A 25,834-nucleotide genomic window follows, 5' to 3' on the forward strand; every position below is an offset into this window, starting at 1 on the left:
TCTTGTATTGTTACTGTATTGTTACTGTATTGTCTCCCACTATAATGTAAAGTGCTGAGCAAACCGTTGGTGCTATATAAATCCTGTATAATAATATTAATAACTGTATATATATATATATATATATATATATATATAGTTTATTATTCTGTATGTGTGTTTTGAGGAGAGCCGCCAACTCAGCAGAGTTTTGCTGCTTAATAAACTGACGGCTGTGTGTTTTACTGATCGCTGGTTACTGTAATCTCACTATATCTCCTGAGATTACAGCAACAGCAGCCGTTTTTCAGAGTTCAAAGTGTTTGTAGATCACTTTTCTCCTCATCAGGAAAAGGGATCTACACAGCTTCATAAACAGGCACTAAAAGGAGAACTGTCTCCTCTGAGTATGCCAGAGAACTCAGCAGCGGTCAATTACCGCTGCTTGATAAACGTACACCAAAGCTTTCTTGCTGAGTGAAGAGGGAGGGAGATGAGCAATGGCTTTAAATATCACACAGCTGTTGTTTTAAAGCAATGAGAATACATTTTGTTTTGTTTTAATTTTTATCTTCAATTTGCATTTTTACAGTACTTTTTTTTGTAGACCAATTTTTTTTTATTTAATTGATAAACATGAAACCACTTATTTCACTGTAAAATCAAGTTTGCCAAGATCATCCCTAATAATAAAACAATAATATACAGTGTCTCCTTTTATAGTAATTCATTTTTTTAGTTCTTCAATCTAAATGTGTAAACAGGCAAGATTAGTACCATGTACCCAATAACTCTCCTACAAGCTCAGTTTTACTTTTCCAGCCTTTCCATTACTTACTCCCAGACTTTATTTTCCAACCCTTTGTCCTTTTTTTTTTTTATAAAGAACATTAGGATTACTTTCCATTGCTCACCTGGCAAAGCAGTCATCAAACCTAGCTGTAGCACGAAATCCAATGATTGCATAAATAACTGTGGCAGAATATACCGATGTGCAACCATTAATGATAGAAATAATTACAGCATCCCGTTCACAGTTGTTGCTGTAAAATAGAAATACATTCATTTCTGTGCATCATATTAGTGAAGTAGCTTTGTTACAAAAGCAATTGCAATTTGGTAGACATTAACTACAAACGTAGTGAAATCTTCTGAACCCTTGTAAATTATTTTGCATGAATGATTACCAAAATATGATCAGACTTTCAGATAAGTTATAATAATGACAACCTTTAGATTGTAAGCTCCACGAGCCAGGCCCTCACATTCCTTCTGTACTGAAATGTATTGTAATTGTACTGTCTCCCTTATATTGTAAAGCGCTGCGCAAACTGTTGGCGCTATATAAATCCTGTATAATAATAATAATATGGGCCCATCATGCTTGTGGATACATGCACACCAGTCAGCATACAAATTCACTCAAAATGTGCTTTGTTAAGAGATGTCTGCATCAGCATCCACACGTACACTAAGTGCTGGTGTACTGAAAAGAAAAATGGGATTTTTTTTCTAAAGTTTTTGGAGCTATTTGACATTTGTTAGCTTTTTGCATGTGTGAAAAAGGAGTAACATTTAAAATGGCCACATACGTTTCCATCTGCTTGCACACTATGTAAGTACTAGTAAGTAATAATCTCACCCACCTATGTACAGCTCCCAGGGTTTGGTAGTGGTGAAACAAACCCCGGGAAGTCTGCCCCACATCCTTTTTCTCCCAACTGCCAGCACCCCAACCTTCTTTCTCCTCCCCATACCCCTCCTCTGCCTGCTGCTGTCACAACCTCACAGAGACCGAGTAAGTTGTAAAAGGATCCTGCTGGTCCTGAGAAAGCAGGAAAGTCTTCTCCTCCTTCTACTGTTGGGCTTTCAAAGCTCAGTCTGTTACAGCATAAAGAGTGTGCTCCAGTAGATGTAAAGCCAGGACTTTTTCCAAGTTGACATTGAGATGCTGGACTCAGGGGTGTTTGAGTGACAATTTTTTCTTCCACTCCAATAGCTGGGGAGGAGACATCTGCCTTGTTGAAGATGCTGCGGGAGGTGGCGAGGTTGGCAGCCGTATGACATACAGGGCCGGCTTTGGAGTGAGCATGCACGAGTGCCCCCAGAGAACACAGTTTGCTCTGTGGACACTCAGCAGGGGGGTGGGGCCAGAAGCGCCAGTGAAGGACCCAAGAGGAAGAGGATCGAGGGTTGCTTTGTGCAAAACCATTGCACAGAGCCAGTGTGTATAACGTTTGTTATTTTAATTTTAAAAAAAATGAAGCTTTACAACCACTTTAACCACGTGCCCTCCTGAGGATTTACCCCCTTTCCTGACCAGGCCATTTTTGTGATACAGTGCTGTGTTACTTTAACTGACAATTGCATGGCCATGCAACACTGCACCCAAATGAAATTTATGTCCTTTTTTCCCCACAAATGGAGCCTTTTTTTCAGTGGTATTTGATTGCCTGTGTGTTTTTTATTTTTTGCGCTACAAACAAAAAAAGACCAACAATTTTGAAATAAAAACAATATTTCTGACTTTTTGCTATAAAACATATCCAGTAAAAAAAATTTAAATATCAAATTTCCTCATAAATTTAGGCCAAAATGTATTCTGCTACGTCTTTGCTAAAAAAAAATCCCAATTTATGGAAATTAATTGGTTTACGTGAAAGTTATAGCATCTACAACTGGCGGTATATATACTGGAATTTTTTTTTTTTTATACTGGTAATGGTGGCGATCAGCGATTTATAGTGGGCTGCGGCGGGCAATACACTGGGGGGAGCTGACATCCCCACTGACACTAATAAAGTGATCAGTGCTAATAAAAAGCACTGACACTGCACTAGTGACACTGGGCAGGAAGGGGTTAACATCTGGGGTAATCAAAGGGTTAACTGTGTGCTGTTTTATAGTGTTGTCTTTGTGTGCTTTACTGTGTTAGCAAGCTGCTTTATATTGAGAGCAATACAAAGCAGCATACTGGGCTGACAGGGGAGAGATCTGTATCGTTTACATACAGACCTCTCCTCTGTCACTGTTCCTTGTCGATCGCCTTGAAAAAGGTGGAGAATGCAGAGATTTTTGCTTGAGGTTAAGGAACAGTACAGCTCACAGAGTCCAGAGGTCAAGAATGCGTGATGTATGGCACTGCATTCAGCTTGCAGAGGTCAGGATTATGTAATTTACTATGTACATTACATACTCCTGACAGACCTACTCTGTATGATGTGTTATATGTTACATAAATCTATTTACATATGTTATCTACTTGCCCATTGGACTGTATTCCTGAGCAGGGGTGGACTGACAACTCATGGGGCCCCCAGGCAATAGGGGATCATGGGGCACCTGTGTCCTTGCGCAAACTCAAAAAAACCTACGAAAAAGGTACCAGGGGCTTCTCATGGCGCCCCCTACTGACCCCGGGCCCTTGGGCAGTGCCCGAGTTCCCAAATGGTCAGTCTGCCCCTGCTCCTGAGTTCTTCACCCTGTGCAATGGGGTGTACATCGCATATTCAAAAGCCCTGAACTCTGTACCCTGGGCTATAGGTTAAGAAGCATGACCACTCTGTTTACTGGGAGTGCAGCAGTTGGGAGTGTGTAAAATACAACACAGTATACAAGATTTAATAGTCAGGAGTATGTAATATACAGGTCGGTGTAAAGAATGCAGCAGTTATAATCATACATTTATGCAGTCTACAGAGTGTAGTGGTAAGGAGTATGCACAGCACCGCAAACTGATTCCAGTAGTCAGGAGTAAGGTATAATGTACATTATATACTATTGATAGCTATAGTGTTTACCTTTTGCTGCATGGTTGATACCCTTTACTGTATCAACCACACACTTAAGGCTGCTGCACTTTGTTCGCTGTGCTGTACTTGACATACTCCTAGTAACTGCACTTTGTACTTTATTTATTCCAGACTCCTGCACTCTATATGCTATATTGTAATTACATACTCCTGACCTCTGACTGAAGTGTTCATTGTTTCAACAGTTGCATGTTGCTAATTAGCCCCCTACTAGTTTAATGAAGTGCTTTTTTAAAGAAGCCTCAGATGAAGTGTAAGCTCTAGACCTATATTTTGTGGACAGAAAAACATATGTAATGGAAGCGCTATAGTTTTTAAAAATGATTGTGCTGAGGTTTACTTGGGTCTGTGAAACCCTCACTCATGGCACAGTAATTAAAGCATATTTTGTGTATTTTTTTTTTTAGGTATTGGGACTGTGGCTCAAGTGTGTTGGGTATACAGAATGTATGCTCAGGTTTTATTTACCTATGTTCTGTTAAGCCCCTCCCACTGTACACTGTGTGGACACACCCACCATTCACCACAATGTACTGTGAGCACTACATCTTTAGCCTCTTTGGAGTCCCAATTGGTGCCCCTGGTATTTCGTATCACTAGCAAAGCCCAAGGGTCAAAAATCCAAGTTATTGTAGTCCCTTTTCACTAAAAAGAGCAGAAAAGGGATATGTGTTCCTGGCCACTTTTATTTTCCCAACATTTTACAACATTGCTGCACATATTTGTACCATATATTAGTGAAAATTGTACTGTCCATCAAGGCTATTTCACTCACGTCCCTGGTAATTTACACTAGCAACTACTAGTTTTCCGTAGGATGTAATGGGCATTTAGAGAGGGTAATTAAAAGACTGATGCTAGTGTATAAATATTTAAAAATAAATATTTTGGTGGCATATATCTGTCACTCTGGTAAGTATTTTAGAAAAATAAGTATAAAAGGTATACTTACTGTATAGAATTGTAACTTGAAAAGGAAATAAGACCACCAAATGCAAGAGAGAAAGAGTAGAAGACTTGTGCACCAGCATCCAGCCAAGTAACCGGATTTGCCAGTTCCTCGACCTAGGAGAAATATGAGATTACAATATTACCCTATATTATTAAATTATTTTTTATTTTCATACATTTTTGTTGTCAGGCTTACTACAATTGAAATGTTTAAAAGTGTTTTCCTTTTTTTTAACCCAGGTAAACATGAAATTGCATAATAAAGCAGCAGTGAAGTTGGGTAAAAAAAGGAAAAACCCTTTCTCCCTGCAAGGTAAAGGCATAATGTGCTCGTATGCATTGTATACTAGCACATTATGAAATATCTACCATAAAACAAAACCCTCTAGAGGTACATTGTCACCTCTGACGGGGATTCCATCTTCATCAGGTCTTCCTTCTGGGTTTGCATGCTCTGGCTATTTGAATGGCTGAGCTGCAGACTTCTGACGTCGCTCCTGCACATGAGCATGGGAGTCATGGTACAGCACAGAGCTCTGAAGGGACAGCATGAGTATGCTGTCCCTTCAAATTACATGCGTTGGGTTGCAAAAACAGTGAATATCTCCTAAACAGTGCACATTTAGGAGATATTCCGTGTACCTACAGGTGAGCTTTATTATAAGCCAACCTGTCGAACATGTGTCCCGGCCATATTTACTACCACTTTAACAGGTTTTATTTCGTAAGAGGGCTGCCAGGTGGAGCTTCAGTATCCTCTTGTGTTTTCAACTATCCCTTTCCCCTCTGCTGGGAGAAGCCAGTTGCTACTCAATAGCTTAAAGTAGGTGTAAACACCACTTGGTGACTTTTACCTACAGGTCATTTTATAATAAAGCTTACCTGTAAGTACAAGGACTACCTCTTAAATGTGCACCGTTTAGAAGATATTCACTATTTCTGCAGTCGGTGATGTCACTGGCGCATGCACACTGAATGGACTGAGTATGCCGTCCCTTCAGAGCACAGAGTGCTGTGCCGTAGTCGTGACTCCCATATGCAGGCATGAGAGTGACGTCATTACGGCCCAGCCATTTAAACGGCTGGAGCCCGCAAACTCAGAAGGAAGACTGGGTGAAGATGGAAGTCCTATCAGCTCCACTAAGACTGGGTGAAGATGGAAGCCCTATCAGCTCTACTAGAAGGGCTTTGCTTTAAGCTAAGTCTTTCATAATGTGCTAGTATGTGATGCTAAGTTTCATTCAAGCCCCAAAGCATGCTGCTGTGCTGTCTCTTTAGTTAACATATAATGCTCTGAGAATCCTTTGTCACGTAATAAATGCTTATTTGTAAAACAAAAGTTGTGTATATTGTAAAGCATGGATAAGGAACAACAGTTTACAGCATATAAATAATAAAACATTAGTTTTATTTTTAATAACATAAATTATAAGCATGCTATCTTTCGTTTTATGAAAACAGAACATATGAATATTTTTAATTAAAGCTGAAGACAAGGTTGGTGACCTCACTTTCCTCTTTTGTATTTAAGTAATACATTTTGATAACCTCCCTCTCCTCATCCTGGGATTTAACAAGGAAGGAAATAATTTCTCTCCTCATTTATTCTGTCAACATTTTTCCAGATCAACACACGTGCACGTAGCAGAGCCTAACTGGCTGAGAGTACTGGCCCTCCTTTTCTCTGTTTGAGTTCTGAGCAACACCATTGTATTCTCCTGCTGCTGCATTTCTTGCAACCTCTCCAAATCCCATTTTCCTCTCTTGGATACAACCTTATCAGTTTCACATTTACTCTGTTTTCAGCTCCCTATTCCTCCAACCAGCAACCTATTACCAACAGCAACCTTCACCAGTTCAACTCCTTTCTCTGCTCACTCTCCTCCTCTCTGGACACACTTGCCCCACTGCTACAACATTTCAAACAGGCAACACCAGAGGTCAAATGCAATAGCTGCTCTTGAGTGAGTCTGGTGTAAAACTAACTCCCTATAAGACTTTATCCTGTATAAAACTGCCCTCTTTAAATTTAATTTTTCACTCTGTGCTGCCATACAGACCTATGTTATCACTCTCATTTAGTCCTTCCATTCAATCTTTGCCAACTCTTTTCTACCTTTAACTTTCTACTTTGTCTCCCACAGCTGCCATCCATTAACTCTTTTAAAGTGGAGCTCCACCCAAAGGGGAAAGTTCTGCTTTAAGGCTTTGTCCCTCGCTCCCCGTTAAGGCTTGGCACCTTTGGGGAGCGGAGGAGGTACCTGAATTTGACAGGCAGCCGCTCTTACTTCTGCTGCAATCGCCTAGGTGATCAGAAGCGGAAATTGTCCTCTCCCCTCCCTCCCCGTAGTGTTCTGGGACATGACAGGTCCCAGAAGACTACTGGACCATTCACAAAGTGCTGCGCTGCTCGCACATGTGCAGTGGGCACCCGGCTGTGAAGCCGTAAGCTGTCACAGCCAGGTGCCTACACTGAAGATGTCGGCGCTGAAGAGACAGAACAGTCGGTCAACCCGGTTGGAGTGCGGACACCGTGGGATCAAGGGACAGGTGAGTGTCCATTTTTTAAAAGTAAGCAACTACAGGTTTTCCAGCTGCTGACTTTTATTTTTTTTAGTTCGGACTGGACCTCCGTTTTAGTCATTTAAAACTATTTAAAAAACAAGGTAGATGCAATTTTTGATGAGATCTCTACTGCTCAGTTATCTACAACAATTATCATACCATGTCTATAATCTCATTCAATACTTTTTACATCTCCAGTCAATTTCCTTCACATTGACCTGCATCTACACAGGCTACCTTCCCTTCAGTCTATCATGAATGCCACTGCCAGACTCAAACACCTTACCAACCACTTTCTGACACCCCTTTCTGCCAATCCATCCAGTGGCTTCTGACCGCCCAACATACAAATTTCAAAATATTAACAACATCATATACAGTCATTCGCAACTCATCCCCCAGCTAAATCTGGTTTCAGAATAGCACCCAAACCGTTCTCTTCACTTTTCCCAAGACCCCCTACTCTCTAGCTGCCTTGTTGCCTTCTCCTATGCTCACCTCCAGGACTTCTCCACATCCTCCTCTCTCTTCTGGAACTTCATACCTCAAACTGTACAGCTATTTCCTGCTGTGTCTGCCTTTAGGCAATCTCTGTAGGCACATCTCTTTAGGAAAGATTATCCTGCCAGTTGAGTATTAATTTTCAAACTACTCATCGCCACATTGCTATTATCTCTTGTATCACTTGTGAGCAAGGCCAACCTAACCCTCTTGTTTTAAATGGTTTTGTAACTGTACCCTTTATTTTGTAAATTGCTGTGCAGTTTGGCACTATAGAAATACTCTATGATAATAATTAACTGATATCAAGACACATTCAGGTACCTGCATTTAAAAATCTAATTAACTATTTTTTAATGAAAACTTAACTGCATTAAATGGTGTTTATATGGCTGCATTGAATTCAACTTTAACAGACAAATATATTGCTGACTGTTTTATAGGTCAGGTGATTTTACCAAACCTAGGACTCATTTTTAGAAATAGATTACTTATCTGTTGTAATAAGTTACATGTTTTAGATTTCTAGTGAACAAAGGTCACACAAGCAGGCAAAAGAATTTCAAGAATATTCTCTTCATTGTAAAGCAAATATGCTTATGGAAGTGTTTTTTAGGGGTTAAGTGACTGTTTTTAAATGATGTAGATACTACACAAAAGTTTAGGAATTTATGCTAATGAGATCAAAGTACATAAAAAATAGGCCGGAATAAGCCAGGAGACCATTCACTGTGTGCATCAAAATGTATTGCGGAGCTAACCTGCGCTGAATGTGCACAACAAACCTTACCGTGCATCTGCATATTTACGCAAGTGTCAATAGGTATTTACTCCACTATAAATTACCTAGCCATAAATATGCATGATACATTATTTATGGTATACATGGGGTAGTAGACAGTTTTGTGCACTAAGCAGAACACGTGTAACATGGACACATGCTTGCTCTGCTTCCCTGTGTCCCTAATAAGAAGAACAGCCTAAATCAAGAGGTGGCTTGGCAACACTGGGAAGACAGGGCAGAGGCATTCAATGTGCTGGCAGATGGTAGTGCCCTTTTAGAGAAACCACTTCCCTGGTGATGTTAGCGGCTACACATACGTATGTCTCTTTTTTTCTTGTGTGGGTGGAGCCCTGGGCAGAAGGTGGATGGAAAGTGGCTAGCCCTAGTTTATAAGCTAAAAGGGAAGATGGCTGGACTTTGTGGGTTCATGTTAATAGCACACTCTGCAAGGTAACTAAAGAGGAGTGAGATGCGATACGGTTTTATCACACACTGTACAGAGGAAGTGGTGTAACAGTTACCATTTGACATGCAAGTTGTTCTGCAGTAAAGCTTTGAAAAAGCATCCTGTGTGGATATTCCCTATTCCAGAAGGTGGGCCTCAGGCCAGAGTACTATGAAAAGGGTGGGCCCCAGACCAGGAACATCAAAGTACTATGGAAAGGGTGGGTCTCAGGTCTGAAACAACTGTGACACAATATGGTGGAGTCTCTCTAAAAGATGGGTATCAGTGTATTATATCTGGAGAAAAAGCAAGGCAGGACCTGGACCAGCTTGGCATGAACTGCTGTCCAATCCAGGTTCCTTACACTTGGTGTAGTAAGCAGGATAAGATATGTCACTGCCTGTGATGATGTGTCGGCTTGTCCGAATTGAGTGGTGCAGGGAGGTGAGTAAAGAAGAAGGGAGCGTGTCCTTACTGCACACGCTTTTGAGTAAAAAACATTTGAACACGTGTAGCCATGCACATGGGGCAATATGCAGTTGCGGGGGTAACTAATCCTTGCTGTTCCTCATCACATTACAAAGAAGTGGCCTTGGACATTGGGCTATGTGTCACACCGAGAAAGGGTTTCTATATATGCTGAATGGGAGTAATTGGGACGCTGGTGCCCATCTATCTTCGTGGCACAAAGATGGCACCTTGGGCCTGTTATAGGAACTGTGAGTCTTCATGTGAGGGAGTTGTGCCCTGGGATGAGGATGCAGAATGGGTTGGAAGTTCTAGTGATACCTTGCAGCAGCTGAAGGTGGTACAAGGGTGACTTGGTGTCTTATGTGGAGGGCAGTTGGCCCCAGCGTTCTCCCAAGGACAGCGGGGTTGAACCCATCTGTTGAGAGCCTGAAGATGACACCTGGGAAATGCTAATGCTGATGTGGACTCAGGGGTACAAGTGATTGGACAACTATCCAGGGACCCTCTGAGTCCAGAGCTAGAAAAGTCGGTCGTGCTTGCAGTGGCCATAGAGGAATCACCTGGTGCATTATGAGGTGGGCCAGTGTGCTCAAAGGAGGCAAGTGATGGGGGGACAGTGGTACAGCAGCCCACTCCTTACTTGCTTTCCGGTCCCGGTGAGGGTGGAGGTTGACCCGGCTGTTCCGTCTCCAATGATATTTGGTGTTGTATTTCTGAGAACTAAATGGCCTGGAATTTCCCTATATCCCTAGATTTATGAGACTACTATTTGGGAAACATTTACGTATATCTAAGTCTTACTGGTCTTTAGAAGGAAATTTATTGACTACCAAGGAGTTCCGCCATTGTTTTATGGAGTTGTTCTATGGACGCCACCCTTACATGGATAAGGTGGAGCTGTCTCGGCCAGGAAATGAGGACATTCAGTACTATGTACAAGACAACAACCTGAGACTGGGGACTGGTGGGATTATCCTGATCCCTACTCTTACATGTGAATATGGTTCTAGCAAGCTGTTATCGTTTTTTGGGGGGTTTTGTGTTTGATGGACATGATGTCTTACATGTCTTTACTTTTTGTTGGACTACAACTCTGTTTATGCATACTGTGTATGTAATCTTGTTATACTGTTTGTAACTTACTTTTTTAAGCACTGCACCATGTTATCTATGCCATGTGTTATACTGTTAGAGTCTAACATGATCATTAATATCAGCATCAGTACGTGCCACTCTTCCCTATATTGGGTAAATGCAGGTACAGGGATGTGGCATTGTTATCAGGGGAGAGTGTTGGCAGGTGGCAGTGCCCTTTTAGAGAGATTATCCCCTGGTAATGTTAGTGGGTGGAATTATGTCACTTTTATATCATGATGTGGGTGTAGCCCTGGGCAGAAGGTGAATTGGATCCGGCTACCACTGATTTGCAACATATAGGTCTGTAGCCTAAAGAATGGTAGGCCTGAAGTGCTCTGCACTGTAACAGAGAGAAGAGTGAGATGTAATATTGTTGTGTCACATACTGCACAGAAGAAGAGATGTAATGGTGCCAGTTTGTTCTGCAGTACCGCATTGAAAAAGCAACCTGGGCAGACATTCAGAATGTGGACCTCAGGCTGGGAATATACATTGGAAAAGGTGGGCCTCAGGTCTGAGGCAACTGTGACACAATATGGCAGAGCCTTTTCAAAAGACAGTTATGTCCGTATCCTACCTGGAGAAGAAGCAGGGCTGGACTTGGACCAGCTTGGCATGAACCACTGTCCAATGCAGGTCCCTTACAAATGGCTACCTCAGTGTATGAAATATAGTTGTATTGCATAAGAAAAGAACAGTCTTTACAGATGGAAATTGAGGAGAATAATCACAAAAGGGAGGAAAAAGGGGATGGAAGGGATTCAGAGAGGTAATAAAAGTGGGCAGGGAAGGTATTGGAGGAGAATGATCATAATGGAGAGCAGGCATGAATGGAAGTAGAAAAATGATCACAGAGGGGAGAAGTTTGCTTTCGTCCATCTATGCCCAGGGTAAGTGTGTGTGAAAGTGGAGGAAAATGACAGAAGAAACAAACAGATGGAAATGGAGAATGATTAGGAAAGAGATTGTGCAAAGACAAGGGAATATGACTAGAGAGGTCAGCAGGAAGTAATAAAGAGGAGGAGAATATTCAGAGGGGATAGTAGACATGCATGGAAATAAAGAAGAAGTAGAGAAGTGGATCAAACAGATAAAAAGAATAGGTATGGTTTGTAGAGCATAACAGTGGCAATGGAATAAGGGGGGGTAAATGGCAGGTCATTGTCCAGTGCCTAACAGGACAAGCAGATGGTAATGAATGGTCCTCCAGCAAAGAAATGGAGCACTGTGAAGAAGATTACATAGCCTGCATCATAGAGCCAGTGAGAAGAGCCACAATGAAGGGGTTGTACAGTGCAAACAACCAGATTTTAGATCATTTTGGGCCACGGCAGGCATTAGTAGAAGCAGCAGAGTTAGAAAAACAGAACAATGAAAAGTGACTGAATTGTATGATAGACAATAACAGACAAAACAATTAAAACAGAATTTCAAAAACGAATGCTGTCCTTCTCCTTTTGATGACTCATTTCCATCACATTTAGTTGGTTTCCACATCCAGCCCACCAAACCTTCACTGGCACAAGGCAGATGGACAGTAAATAAGGAGTAACCAGGGCATCAAATGCTTCCTGCCAATTTTCTCAACATGTTACTTCTCCTTATTCTACCTCCTTATTCAAGAACCTATTCAGCAATTGAAAAGGTGGGGCATCTTCATCTTTAAGAGCTTCAGAGTAAAAAGTACATGCATGATTGTGATAGTAATTTTTCTTGCTGCATCTATGGGGACAAATGTAAACTTTACAGTTAACAATGGCAGCCACTTGTTTACAATACATCAGTCTGATGGAACTTTGAATGCCCTATGTCCTAGATACCATGTTTGCTATACACTGATCTTTGCTAGTGTCAGAAAAAATACATATAATTGCTGTGGCTAAAAGCACCCTGCAGACATTTGGATGTAGAATTGGGCATAATTTCTATGTATTAGTACAACTGTATTTTGGCACAGAATAGAGATACAAATAAACATAAAAAGGGCAAAATATGTCAGGGCCAGCAACACCAGAAGAGCAGAACAGAATTACTGTATTTTATTAACTTTTTTTTTTTTTAAATAAATACTAAAAACTTAATTTACTAAAACTAGAGAAAATGGGCATACAGCATAATGGAAGTTATTGCCCTTAGTGACCAGTTAAAATATTTGTTTAGTATTTCTATAAAATGACATACTAAACCCGACTGGTTACTAAAGACAAGCACCCAGATAATGCATAATATTGTCTGTATATAAAATATAATAAAGTGATTCACTGATGTTTACTTCAAGAATACTCAATAGATAATACCAGAAAATCTGGCGTGAGGAGAAAAGATTTGTACAGATAATTTCAGGTTCACTGAACTCTAAACAGGATTCCCTGATCCCATGGTGACTAAAACTCGGGGAAATTCACCGATTTGTTTTATACATTGATGTGTTGTTGCCAGCTATTTTTAAAGGTCTATGTGTGAACAACCCCTTTCACTATTCGCAGTGTCTAAAGAGACAGTGGTACAATCTGTAAAGCACCTATTCAGGTGTTTATATGACGATCTTCCAAATGATTCAGGAGAATGTGTTGCTTCTAACATTGCTGACCATGGTCTGATCAAGTCAGGTGTTTTTTGAGTTGCAATTTATAGTACTATGGTGTCCATTTATGAACCAGCGGTAATAGATCTCTGCTCAGTTCTCCGGCATTCTTGGAGAACACAGTTCTCCTGTGAATGCAGTTTATGAAGCAGTTCTCCGAACGAAGGGAGAACGATCTCCAAACGCTGGAGAACGGTCTACAAACTCTGGAAAACGGCTGATTTTACTATAATCTCGCAAGATTACAGTAAAAGATCAGTTTACTAATCAGAGGTAAATTATCTCTGCTTAGTTTGCGGTCCCTCTGATTCTCCAGCTCTGGGCTGGAGAATCTGGATGGAGAACACAGATCTCCAGCGAAGGGCTGACATGATCTCCTGAGTGTCATAAACTGTGAATGACCAGAGAATAGCTGAGATCCGTTGAATCTCAGCTATTCTCTGTGTCATAAACGGACACCTATGATCTTAAAAAAGTGTAGTTTGTTCAAACAACTGCAAATAGAATCAGAGAAAAAGATGTAAACACAAATGGCAAACCTTGACAAACCCATCAAAACATTTCAGAGTAAAAAGTAAACCACATATCATTGTATTAAATCTGCTTCAGTTACACATTTTTACTGTGTGTAGTGCCCCTCTAGATAGCCATAGGGAGCTAGTAGCTGACTGTTAGATAGAAAGGCCGAGCAGCAGCCTGGGGAAATAGTCAGCAGGGTCAAATTTGGATCAGGGCTTAGAGGCTCTGCAGGTCAGTTCCCTGATTTCTCCCTCTGTTCTAGAATTTTGGAGAAGATTCTAGAAGCAGCGTGTGGGGGTCAGGAGGGGCTGACCTGCACACTTTGGCCAATCCCCAAGCAGGAGGCTTGGCATGGGGCCAGGGCAGCCTTTAAGTGTGACTGAGTCTGCTCAGCAACAAAAGAGTTCAGGTGGAAGATGTAGAGAGGGCTAAGATGCAGGAGCCTGGGAGGGAGCCCAGTGGGAAGGGGCCTACAGGCTGGGACTTGGACAAGAGGATCGCACAGCCTTACCAGTCCCTGGACAGAGGACTACTTGTGGAGCCAGAAAAGGAGCCAGCCCAACAGAAGCCCTGAAGACAGCCACCTACCTAAACCAGCTCACAGAAAAGAGACTGAGTGAGTAATCCTACACCCCCTGGACCAGCTAAGGGGAAAGAGCACTCTGGTGGGTAACCTGATTAGCTCCTTAGCCAGGACTGTTCATCTTAAAGTGGCAGGCACTGGATCCCCTTTCCCTGGGATTCCAGACAGCTGGGTAAAGAAGAGGATTTATCTGGGGTCTGAGGTGGTACACCAGGAGAGGCTGGAGAGCTCTCCTAAAAAAATTAAGCTCTTTCTTTGGACTTGTATATAGTTGCCAGGAAGTTGTCTTCAGTTTGCAGTTCCCTTGGGCATCCCATACATACCTTACTCCATCCAAGCTCAATGCCCTAATTAAACTTAAAAACCCAGCTCAAGGACTGTTTGATGTCTCTGGAGTGCAAGTCTGTGGAAGATGCATTTTGCCTGGCTATAGGACTATAGGGGGACCTAAATCTTCAGCAACCCTTAAGGGGGTAGTGCTACATGTGGAGTTTAACTGTGGTAAACTACTGCATATAAATGTGGAACCATTATATATAATGAGTGCGGGGTTCGCATTATGCAGAGTGCAGGACTCTGGAGTATCAATTATGAGCGGGAAAAAAACAGTTTATACAGCTTTCTATGGATTTTGGTATTCCCAGATTGGGCTCTGTAGTTTTGGGATTTCAAAGTGTCTTTGGAGTGAAAAAAATCCACAACCCAGTGTCCAGGTCTTGCAGGAGACCAGCAGGCTATGAGTAGTGATAGGTTGGATGTGTGAATCGAACGTAAGTTCGAACCGAATATCGACCGTTTGTGTTTGCCAAACACACGAACGGTAAGGGTGCTCAGCGGACTGTTCACTCGCTGAGCGCCCCACAGTACATTGTGCTCTCACAGTGCATTGTGATTGTCCAAAGCAATGCACTTGACCACAGGCCAGGTGCAATTGTTTAGCCAATCACAGCATAATGCACTGTGAGAGCAATGATTGGCCAAAGTCAAGGTGATTTTACATAGTTACATAGTTAGTCTGGCTGAAAAAAGACCATCCAGTTCAACCATTAAATAAAAAAAAAGAGAAAGTTATAATCCCATACCCACAGTTGATCCAAAGGAAGGCAAAAAAACCTCCAGCAAAGCATGATCCAATTTGCTCCTGCAGGGAAAATAATTCCTTCCCGATTCCCCGAGAGGCAATCGGATATTCCCTGGATCAACTTTACCTATAAATGTTAGTATCCAAGGTGATTTTGGCCAATCATGGCTCATGGCTAAGTCCCTACCCCACACTATATGAGGCTGCTTACATAGCAGCCTTGTGTAGTGTGTTGCTGGAGTTTATTGCAGTAGTTGGTGGTGTGTTAGGAGTGTAGTTTAGTGTAGGGCGGTGTTGTGAAGAGCAGTGTAGTGGTGTCAGTGAAGTATCAGTGTGTTTTACATCACTTCTGTGTCACCGCTGTTCCCATTTTTAAATTTTTTTTATTTTTGCAGCATCAGGTTCTGTTGCTGCATCATTATTGTTCCCTCTTCTGTGGTTTTCCTTCTGCGTCACCAGTATTTTAGGTATTTTGTACTTGGATCAAGGGTCTGGTAGGAATTTAGGGGGGACCCCATGCTTTTTAGGGGGGGTGGGGTTCCCCTTAAAATTTCTACCAGGCCTAAAGGTCCTGCTATGGCTTTTAGGGGGAACCCCATGCACTTTTCCCCCATTTTTGGGAGGTGGGGTTCCAAGCAGAAGTCCTACCAGGCCTAAAAGGCCTGGTATGGATTTTATGGGGAACCCCACGCAGCTAAAAAAAAAAAAGTTCTAAAAATGTAATTTAAAAAAAAAAATGTCAATCCTACTGCAGCAGGTTCTATACATTACACAGATGTGCAACTTTGCAGGTAGTTTAAGGAGACACCCCAAGGCATGATATGTAAAGGAATTTTTATTTTTTGTTTTACTTTAAGCAATGAAAAATGACTGACCCTTTAAAAAATGGTACTTTTTGAATTTTTTTTTCACTGATTCATGTCTCGCAGGACAGTACCCAAGTCCCCACCCCATACCCCTTTTATGGCTGATAACTTGCATATAAGCCTTGGGCACTTTTGAATTTACAAGTTCGAGTCCCATAGAGTCACATTGAGTTCGAAGTTCACAGTCGAACTTTCATTAGGTTTGAGCGTTTGACTGCGAACCAAACATGGGGGTGTTCGGCCCATCACTAGCTGTGAGTGTAGATGCACACAGCCCTTATGATGAAGGCTTGGGCATAGCTCCATCCATGAGAGAGGTGTGCTCCCATGTGAAGAAAGGTGATAGATGTTCTGAGTGGTCTATTGATGCTGGCTGCTAAGGGATCTATTATTGCTGGAGGGAATATATTTTTTCATGGGGGTTTATTGTTTCTGGGGAGTTCTATTGTTGCTGGTGGGGTATCTATTATTGCTAGGGGTTCTTATGTTTCTGAGGGGTCATTTCATGCTGGGAGATATCTACTGTTGATTGAGGGGTCTGTTGCTGCTGGCTGCTGGAGGGGTTATTGATGCTGGCTGCTGGGAGAGATGTTATTGCTGCCAGGAGTTATTGGTGTTGGGGTGGATCTATTGTTGCTGGGGATCTATTGCTGCTGTGGGTGTTTATTGTTGCTGGCTATACGGGATCTATTTCACTGCTTTTCTTGTGATTACATACAAATTATTTAGCACCATAAAAAGATACTTGGTTCTGTATTCTCTACTAGGAGGTGGAGGAAAGAACACTGCTCAGAGGTTGGTAGGGGGCAGAGACAAGGTTGACTCAGAAGGGGGGAATTCCTGCACCTATTCTGTGAGGGAAAAAAGCCCTGGTTCTATGTCCATGGGACTGAGAGAGTTGAGTCAGCTTCGCGGGTCTGGGAGACCAAGGGAGGGTCTGGGAGTCTGAGAAGGCTGGGACAACTAGGTGAGTCCATGGGACGGAGAGAATCTAAAGCTGGGTACACACATACTAAAATTTGGCTAGTTCAGCAGGAACAGGCTGAATTTTGATCCATGTACATCCCTCTCTAATCTACAGAAGCCAGTGTAATGACTGGCTTCTGTTGAACAGTCATGCTGGAAAACCAGCATTTGATCAGTGCTTGTAGCCAATGGCTGCAGCACCCATCTGTGTATTTTGATGGGGGGGGGGCACTGTCAGAATACAATAGCACAGTGGGGGAGATCTCTGCATCCATATCGCTTGTGTGGATGCAGGGATCTGTAAATTGTTTTTTAATTGAAACCACTGGTTGAAAAAAAAAAATTTCAAAGTGTATACCGTGTATACTCTTAGAGGAGTGAGAGAGCGTGACTTCTCAGGAGAACCCCTACTGAGAGGTGGGCCCCTACAGCAGGGAGCTTTGTCTTTAGGCTGAAAAGAGAGCCAGGTGGCTTGGGATTTTGCTGTGTGAAACTGAAACCCCTGCATGGGCAAGCTTCATTGACTTTCCTTACACTGTGTTTAATAAAAGGTGGCTGGCAGGCCCTAAAACGAAGCTCGGACTGGCATGGTCTCACTTACAAATGCCTCTAGCACTGAGCTAAACATTTCCCATATCACAATCTATATATATAGATATAGATATACTGTAAAATGTACAAAATGCAAACAAGATATTCAAATTTAAAAAAAAATTGCAGCAATGGGTACTGTTTATTAAAGCCCTATGTTAAAAAAATTATACATATTATACTTTTAAAGCAAGGGTCCCCAAACAAGGCCAGTTCACTATCCATAAAACTTGAAAAGAGCCATACTGTGGCTAGTGATAATAGAAGATTTCTTGGCATCAGTGGGACTCAACAATGTCCAAGGTTCAGTGGGTATAACGAAAAACCCAGTGCCTGTGATCAGTGGGGGTTTGGGAAAATTCCCCTTTAATGATTTCAGTGGAAGAAGTCATGAGGTCGGAAGTGTAACCCATAGTTGATGCCAGTGGAACAAACATTGCTGCAGTAATGGTGTAAGTGGGAGAAACTGCGCCAAATTGTTTGTTTAAGAGGGAAGGATTAAGCCCGATTGTTTGTGTAAGAGGGAGGGATTAAGCCCAATTGTTTGTGTAACAGGCAGAAATAGTGCCCCGTTTCTCATGCCAGTGGAAAGAATTGTGCCCCATCAGGGGCGGACTGACCATTTGGAAACTCGGGCACTGCCCGAGGGCCAGGGGTCAGTAGGGGGCCCCATGAGATGCCCCTGGTACCTTTTTCATAGGCTTTTTTGAGTTTGGGCAAGGACACGGGGGCACCATGATCCCCTATTGCCCGGGGGCCCCATGAGTTGTCAGTCTGCCCCTGTGCCCCATTAATGGTGTCAATGGAAGGAACTGTAGCTCATTGTCTGTGTCAAAGAGAGGAATAGTGCCCTATCATTGGTGCCAGTGGGAGTAATAGTTTCACATTAATGGTGTTAGTGGGTGGAATTGTGCCAAAAGGGCCATTTAAATGCCAGCAAAAAGCTGTAGTTTGGTACTTTAAATCACCGTTCTTTTAGTTTTTACAAAGATTTTAAAATGTTCTAGTTTTTACAATGGCATTTGCTTAATATCAGCACAACTGACAATTGTTCTAGAGATGGCATGATAACACAAATGAAACAACTTTCATTAAATCCAGTGGTAGTTAGATGACAAAACTTACATTTGGAGTAAACAGATATTTGATCCCACTCACAGAACCTTTTAAGGTCAGAGCTCTGATCAGGAAAATGGTGAGAACCAAATATGGAAGGGTTGAAGTCACATATACTGCCTAAAAAGTAAAATATATTTTATTAATCAAATGTTATATTGTTGATTTATTGATCTATATTGACCATAAGTGTGTGTTTGTATAATCATTCAGTGGGGTTTATTTACTAAAACTCGTTCACTCAGAATCTCGTGCACTTCTGCATAGAAACCAATCAGCTTACAGGTTTTATTGCTAAAGCTTAGTTGAAAAAGTTGAGGTTAGAAGCTTATTGGCTACCATGCACAGGTGGACAAAATTCTGAGTGAACCAACTTTAGTAAATAAACCCCTAATTATCACCACACACATTTTTTGTCACTTTTATTTTGCACAACCAAGAATGTGCCGTAGTGCAGTTTATATAAAAAAACCTTTTAAAGTCACTAGGTAACCACAACTACAAAGTGACCACACATAGGTAAAATGGACATAATAATGTGGCCAAAATTATTAGCTGCTTGAATGATTGTGCACACACATTGGGGTTTATTTACTAAAGTTGGTTCACTCAGAATTTTGTCCACCTGTGCATGGTAGCCAATAAGCTTCTAACCTCAACTTTTTCAATTAAGCTTTAGCAATAAAACCTGTAAGCTGATTGGTTTCTATGCAGAAGTGCACGAGATTCTGAGTGAATGAGTTTAAGTAAATAAACCCCTTAATGTTTTAAATCAGTTTCCCGCATGAAAAAAGCAAAATAATGTGGAAGAATTATTTGACAAAATATTTTTTAAACAAAAAATTATTCATAAAACTCTGCTGCCACCCCATTGATACATTGACCAACAAAATATGAAATTATAGAAAAGGGTGGCGCTGCGCTGACTGTGATACAGTATATTGCTATTTGTCTTACTGTCATATCTTACTCTCTGTCTAAGCTCAATAAATTCTGTTATTGTGTGTGCCAAACACCACTGAATAAATATGGGAATGAAAATAAAACCAGTATACAGAACACAATCCTACCAAAAATATGTGATCAATACATTATCACAAGCAAAACCAATATATTCAGCTAATTTCCAAGTGTTTAAAGAGATACTAAAGCTTCATTTCTTTTCTTTTTGTAAATAACAGACATGTTATGCTTACCTGCTCTCTGAGTGGTTTTGCACAGAGCACACTGGATCCTCCTCTTCTCGGTTCCTCTGCCGGTACTCCTGGCTCATCATTCCTGTTGGGTGCCCCCATAGCAAGTAGCATGCCATGGGAGCACCCAAACAGGTGCACTCCTGAGCCGCGGCTCCATGAGTCCATTCACTCACGCAGCTGAGGTTCGGCTCGGCCCCACCCCCTCTGTCTCTTCATTGGCTCACTTGCTGTGAATGACAGCCAATGAGGAGACAGATACCCGGGACAGACAAGGTTCTCGTGCACATCGCTGGACTGCGATAGGGCTCAGGTAAGTATTAGGGGGGCGGGGGGGGGGGCTGCTGAACATAGAATGTTTTTTACCTTCATGCATAGAAGAAAACCTTGAGACTTTACAAGCACTTTAAACAGTTGCTTCTTACTTATTTCTTATTTATTTTTCTATCTTCCACCAACACAAATGTGAATCCACCACTGAAAATGCTAAATAAATTTACCAGAGGTAAATGCTGGTGTGTAAACAGCCAGTTTGCAGTGCATCCCCCTCTGGGAGTAACAGTCTGTACACCCAGTAAATCCTCAGTATGCTCTTGATCACCAGTGTGCAGTATCACAATCATCAACAATGAGGAGGAGGAGAGAAAGAGCTTGCACAGCATAGAATCCTTAAAATATAATTTTTATTATAAAATTGCTACGCTCACATTTCTGCTTGTCTCCACTGACACAAGTAATATAGCATAGAAAGAAAACTAGGGCTCATTCTGACCTAAGACTCTGGCCGCGAACAGACAACCCGGCATGCATGGTGATGTCACGTCCAAGCCCCGCTCTATGCCTTTCATCATCCGACATCCTCCAGGGGCAGAAGGATGTATGCCACCAATCATGTTGTATTTATAAATATTAACAAAATGTAACTAAATAGCTTAAAATAAACAATTCCTAATTTATCCTAATGCTACTTGTATACGGAGCTAACAAAATTCCTATTTTTATACACATATATATATATATATATATATATATAAATGTTCTCTCACTCAGTAGAGGCAAAATCTACTGAAGCATGATACCAACAATAAAAAGTGTATTATTAAAAACCCATAAAGTGGCACTCAACCTTTTAATATCAAATATTTTTTTTATATTTTTAAATTGGTATGTGTCAAAGGCCTTTGTCAATTTAATAGTGGACCATATAGATTAATATTATCACATTTTAAAATTATATATATATATATATATATATATATATACATACACATACATACATACCTTAATGGTCTCTAACTCAGGTAAATTAATAACAAAATTTACTGAAGCACAATACCAACAGTAGAAAGTGTACAATTAAAAACCCAAAAAAGGGCACTCTATATTGCTCTTATTTTATCAAACCTTTCTTTCACAAAAATAATTATCTACACTGATATATCTCAAAAGTCAACAAATAAATAGTGGGCCATTTATATTGATGTTAACACATTAATCAATAAAGGCCACTGTACCTAAAGATAGTGGTCTTTATAAAAGAGAAAACTTCAGGAAAGAAGCAACTATCATTTTTTATTTATTACACATGGGACTGTTTTAAAAAATTGGAAATTAGCTTAATGTGCACTAATTTATTCATATTGGTTTCACTTGTGATAATGTATTGGTCACATATTTTTGTTAGGATTGTGTTTTGTATACTGGTTTTATTCTCTTTCTCATATTTATTCAGTGGTGTTTGGCACACACAATAACAAAATGTATTACGATATCACAGTAAGAAAAATAGCAATATATCACAGTCAGTGCAATGCCACCCTTTTCTATAATTTAATTTCTAGTGACTGTGGTTTTATAAAATTGTATACATTAAAACACATACATTTGCCATGGATCTAAGTGTTAGTGTACTGATTTTAGGATCCCATTAGTTTAGTATTGTTTTATCACTCCAAAAGGACTCATAAGGGCTATATTAAAATGATTGTAATTTTTTTAATTTAAATAATAAACATGGTATACTTACCTGCTTTGTGCAAGGGCATTGCACAGAGTGATCCTGAACCTCCTCTTCTGGGGTTCCACACTGACGCACTTGGATCTGTTCTCTTAGTGCCGCAATAGCAAGCTGTTTGCTATGGGGGAACTTGTGCAGGCTTGCTCCCAAGCTAGGCTGTGTGCAGCTATAGACACACAGAGTGGCTCAGTCCCGCTCCTTGCTCCCTCCCTACAGTATTTAGCTGAGAACAGTGTAGCCAATGGCTCCCACTGTTCTCAGTAAAGCCCGAGAATGCAGAAATAGAGGAGAGCAAGGCTGCCTAGTGGACAGTGCTGGATCGAGAGGGATGTAAGGTAAGTGTTTGGGTGGGGGAGCACAGACACATGAAAGTTTTATAGTTTAATACAGAGAATTAATTAAGGTAAAAAAAAACCTTTTGCCTTTAGAACCACATTAAGTGTCAAATAACCATCATTGCTAACAATCTGAAGACACCAAAAATGTGCTATGCACCACTATTAGTTTATATATACCTTTCCAGTTGTCTCGATGCCCCTGATGGTACACACATACAGAACACCCCAAGCACAAGCCAAACTAATCACAAGCCACCATTGTAGAGTGCCTGAATCTTCAATTGATCTAGAAACATTCAGTGTTTCTCTGTACCAATAATAATCCACAGGAGAGCTTCGTGCACACTCAGGTTCAAGACCTAAAATTTGAAATAAAATGTTATCTGGCATATATTTTCACATTGCTTTTATACAATGCAATCTTTAATTCTTAAAACTTCAATAAACAAATTACAGGTAAATGATCCATTGGTTTCAACTTTTGATGTAGAGTAGTCGACTGATGGATTTCTGTTACTGGTTAGTTTTTTAAGGCCCAACTCTAGCTTTTTATAACCCGTGCTCTGCCTGATACTTCACTTGGTGACCTAATTGCAACTGATACTGGAGTCATTTGATGTTAGCAATAACAAACAAACAAACAAACAACAAAGCAGCATGCTCACTAATAATGTCCATCTGAGTGCATTTCTGCACTCTCCAAACACTGTCCAGTTGCATGATTCAGTGAGCAACAAACTTGCGAGTCGGGGGACATTGTATCATAGAAACTTCTTTATTGGCTCTTCATTGGAGGTAGTTATACCCTCCAACCTCCTAGGGATTCCTTGGGACCGTCCTGAGATTTCAACAAAATCCCACAGAACTTGTTCTGGCACTTGGCTCCACACCTACTGTACACTCATACTGTCTGGTGGAGTCAGGGGCGGACTGACAACTCATGGGGCCCCTGGGCAATAGGAGATCATGGGGCCTCGTGTCCTCAACCACATCCAAAAAAGCCTATGAAAGGTACTAGGAGCATCTCATGGGGCCCCCTACTGACCCTGGGCCCTCGGGCACTGCCCGAGAGCCCAAATGGTCAGTCCGCCCCTGGGTGGAGTGATCTCCAGCATAATAGTTTGAACACTCTTCCAGCAGTGATGCCACCTCACAGGCAATGGTGGTGGGCTCAACGAAAAAGTATGTGTGCTCTGCACTGCACAGTTTTGATAGATTTTCTACATACAAATGTAACGTATAGCAGAGATTTGTCATGCGTCAGAAATTTACATGATACGGTTTCTGATTATCTCAACCTACTTTGACGTTTTCATACTGGTCTACTTTCCACCTACTTGACTAATGATAATGATACTTTACAGCACATACATACTGAAATAACATGGGTACAAATGAGAAGGACAGAGATAAAGGAAGTGCTGGTATTGTTACATTTTGCATTCAGGTCCTTAAAAGTCAATTACCAGATGTTTTTTACCAGTGCATGTGGAAATATCAGTGGGTCTCCATCTACGGCAGTTATCTCACTTTTGTTTAGAAACCTGTACACTATGGTGTCTATTATTAAAGCTTAACAGTTGCCGGTTGCTAGGTAGTCTCCCACTATATTAAAGGGGAACTTTACCCATAACAGCTTGATAAAAATGAATGTTATTTAACAACAGAACATACATTCCACATTATTAACAACTTGCCCTCCAAAGGATTTACCCCCCCCCCCCCTTCCTGACCCGGCCATTTTTTGCGATACTGCGCTGCATTACTTTAACTGACAATTGCACAGACATGCAACTCTGCACCCAAATGAAATTTACATCCTTTTTTCCCCCACAAATTTCTTTTTATGTTATTTGATCAGCTGTGCATTTTTTATTTTTTGCGCTATAAACAAAAAAAGACTGACAATTTTGAGAAAAAATAACTTATAGGGGGACTTCGGAAGCATTCGGACACTGAGGGGAACTGACTTGGTGTCAATGACATCCCCAGTGACACCAATACAGTGATTAGTGCTAATAAAAAGCATTGACACTGTACTAATGGCAGTGGGCAGGAAGGGGTTAACATCCGGGGCAATCAAGGGGTTGACTGTGTGCTGTTTCACTGTGTGCTGTTTCACTGTGTGCTGTGTGAGTGCTTTACACTGTAAGCACACTGTTTTGTATGGCTCTGTTATACAGAGCCATACAAAGCAGTGTGCAAGAGCTGACAGGGGAGAGGTCTGTGTTGTTTATACACAGGTCTTCCCCCATCAGAGATACTTGGCGATCACCGCATGCCGGCGAGGAGTCACCAGCCGGGACCCAGTGATTAAGAGCCAGGCCGCGAATGGTGGCGCGGGTAGGGCGTGCGAGCCCCCTACCCGGAAATGCAAAATCACGTATATATACACGCAATTTTGCGCATCCATGCCACCCTGTAGCAGTATTCCTGCTATAGGGCAGCGCAGAAGTGGTTAATTTTGCTATGAAAATTTGTGTCTGCTGTGAATTGCCTCCAGCGCTGTTCCTGTGTCTTCTTGCTAGATGCCACCATTTTGTAAAGTAGGCAGGCTTTATCTAGCCATGCCCAATATTCCAGTAATTTAACCACACCCACTTTGAGATGCTATGGGCACCTCAGGTTCCCATTTCCCTGAGGTGTCCCTTTTTTTTAAGTTCTAAATTTGGAAGCTATGCAATTCAACTTCAGCCTTCCAGTTAAGAGAAACTGTCATTCCTGGGTGGATGAAGCCCCTTTTAAAATGCAAATGATGATGAAAGGTGCTAAAAAGTGTTGCTAGTTAACATGAAAAAAACCAGACATAAAAACCCATTTTACTACCTTGCAATGGAATTGTAGATACACATTAACACACACTGCTGTATTGCAGCAAGGTATTTTTTACAAAACTCATGACTAAAATGCCAAATGAAATATCACCCTCTAATGTCCATATTCAAAAATGACATCCAGCATAAAAATGTTACTGGTGAAAAAAGTCCTTAATCTATTACTACCATTCTTAAATAATTAAGTACCAGTTTTAAGAGAGACACACGATGCACTTCAAGTATATATATATAATGCAGAAAGTATAACTTGAACATATAATCACAGGAAATATAATTAAATAATGAAAGTGTTTTGGTCCTCCCCTAGGCACTGGTGGGGACCCCCAGGTGACTCTGTAGGCTAGAATTTGGGTGGAGAAGTCGCTTTAAGAAGTTTAACAGAGTTTATTATAAGACATAATACCTAAAATGACCACTAAAGGAACACTCTGAACCTATAGTCAATACAGAATAAGGAACCTTAAGCCAAACTGGCACTCTGTGTCCTCCAGACTGTAA

At 41.2% G+C, this 25,834-nt stretch overlaps 1 protein-coding gene across 1 annotated transcript in view; it reads right to left on the reverse strand.

Annotated features, from left to right (window-relative positions):
• SLC6A19 (solute carrier family 6 member 19) overlaps positions 1 to 25,834 on the reverse strand; it is a 100,563-nt gene that overhangs the window by 31,424 nt on the left and 43,305 nt on the right. Inside the window, exons 4-7 of the mRNA XM_089669463.1 lie at positions 22,677 to 22,858; positions 18,961 to 19,071; positions 4,744 to 4,856; positions 894 to 1,022 (exon numbers count right to left, since the gene is read on the reverse strand). Coding sequence (XP_089525589.1) covers positions 894 to 1,022; positions 4,744 to 4,856; positions 18,961 to 19,071; positions 22,677 to 22,858 — 535 coding nt within the window. The remainder of the gene's footprint in view (positions 1 to 893; positions 1,023 to 4,743; positions 4,857 to 18,960; positions 19,072 to 22,676; positions 22,859 to 25,834) is intronic.

The sequence above is a fragment of the Staurois parvus genome, unplaced genomic scaffold (genome assembly GCF_062004578.1).
Source record: "Staurois parvus isolate SC_StPar_1 unplaced genomic scaffold, SC_StPar_1.0 ptg000077l, whole genome shotgun sequence".
In the NCBI taxonomy this organism is placed as follows: Eukaryota; Metazoa; Chordata; class Amphibia; order Anura; family Ranidae; genus Staurois; species Staurois parvus.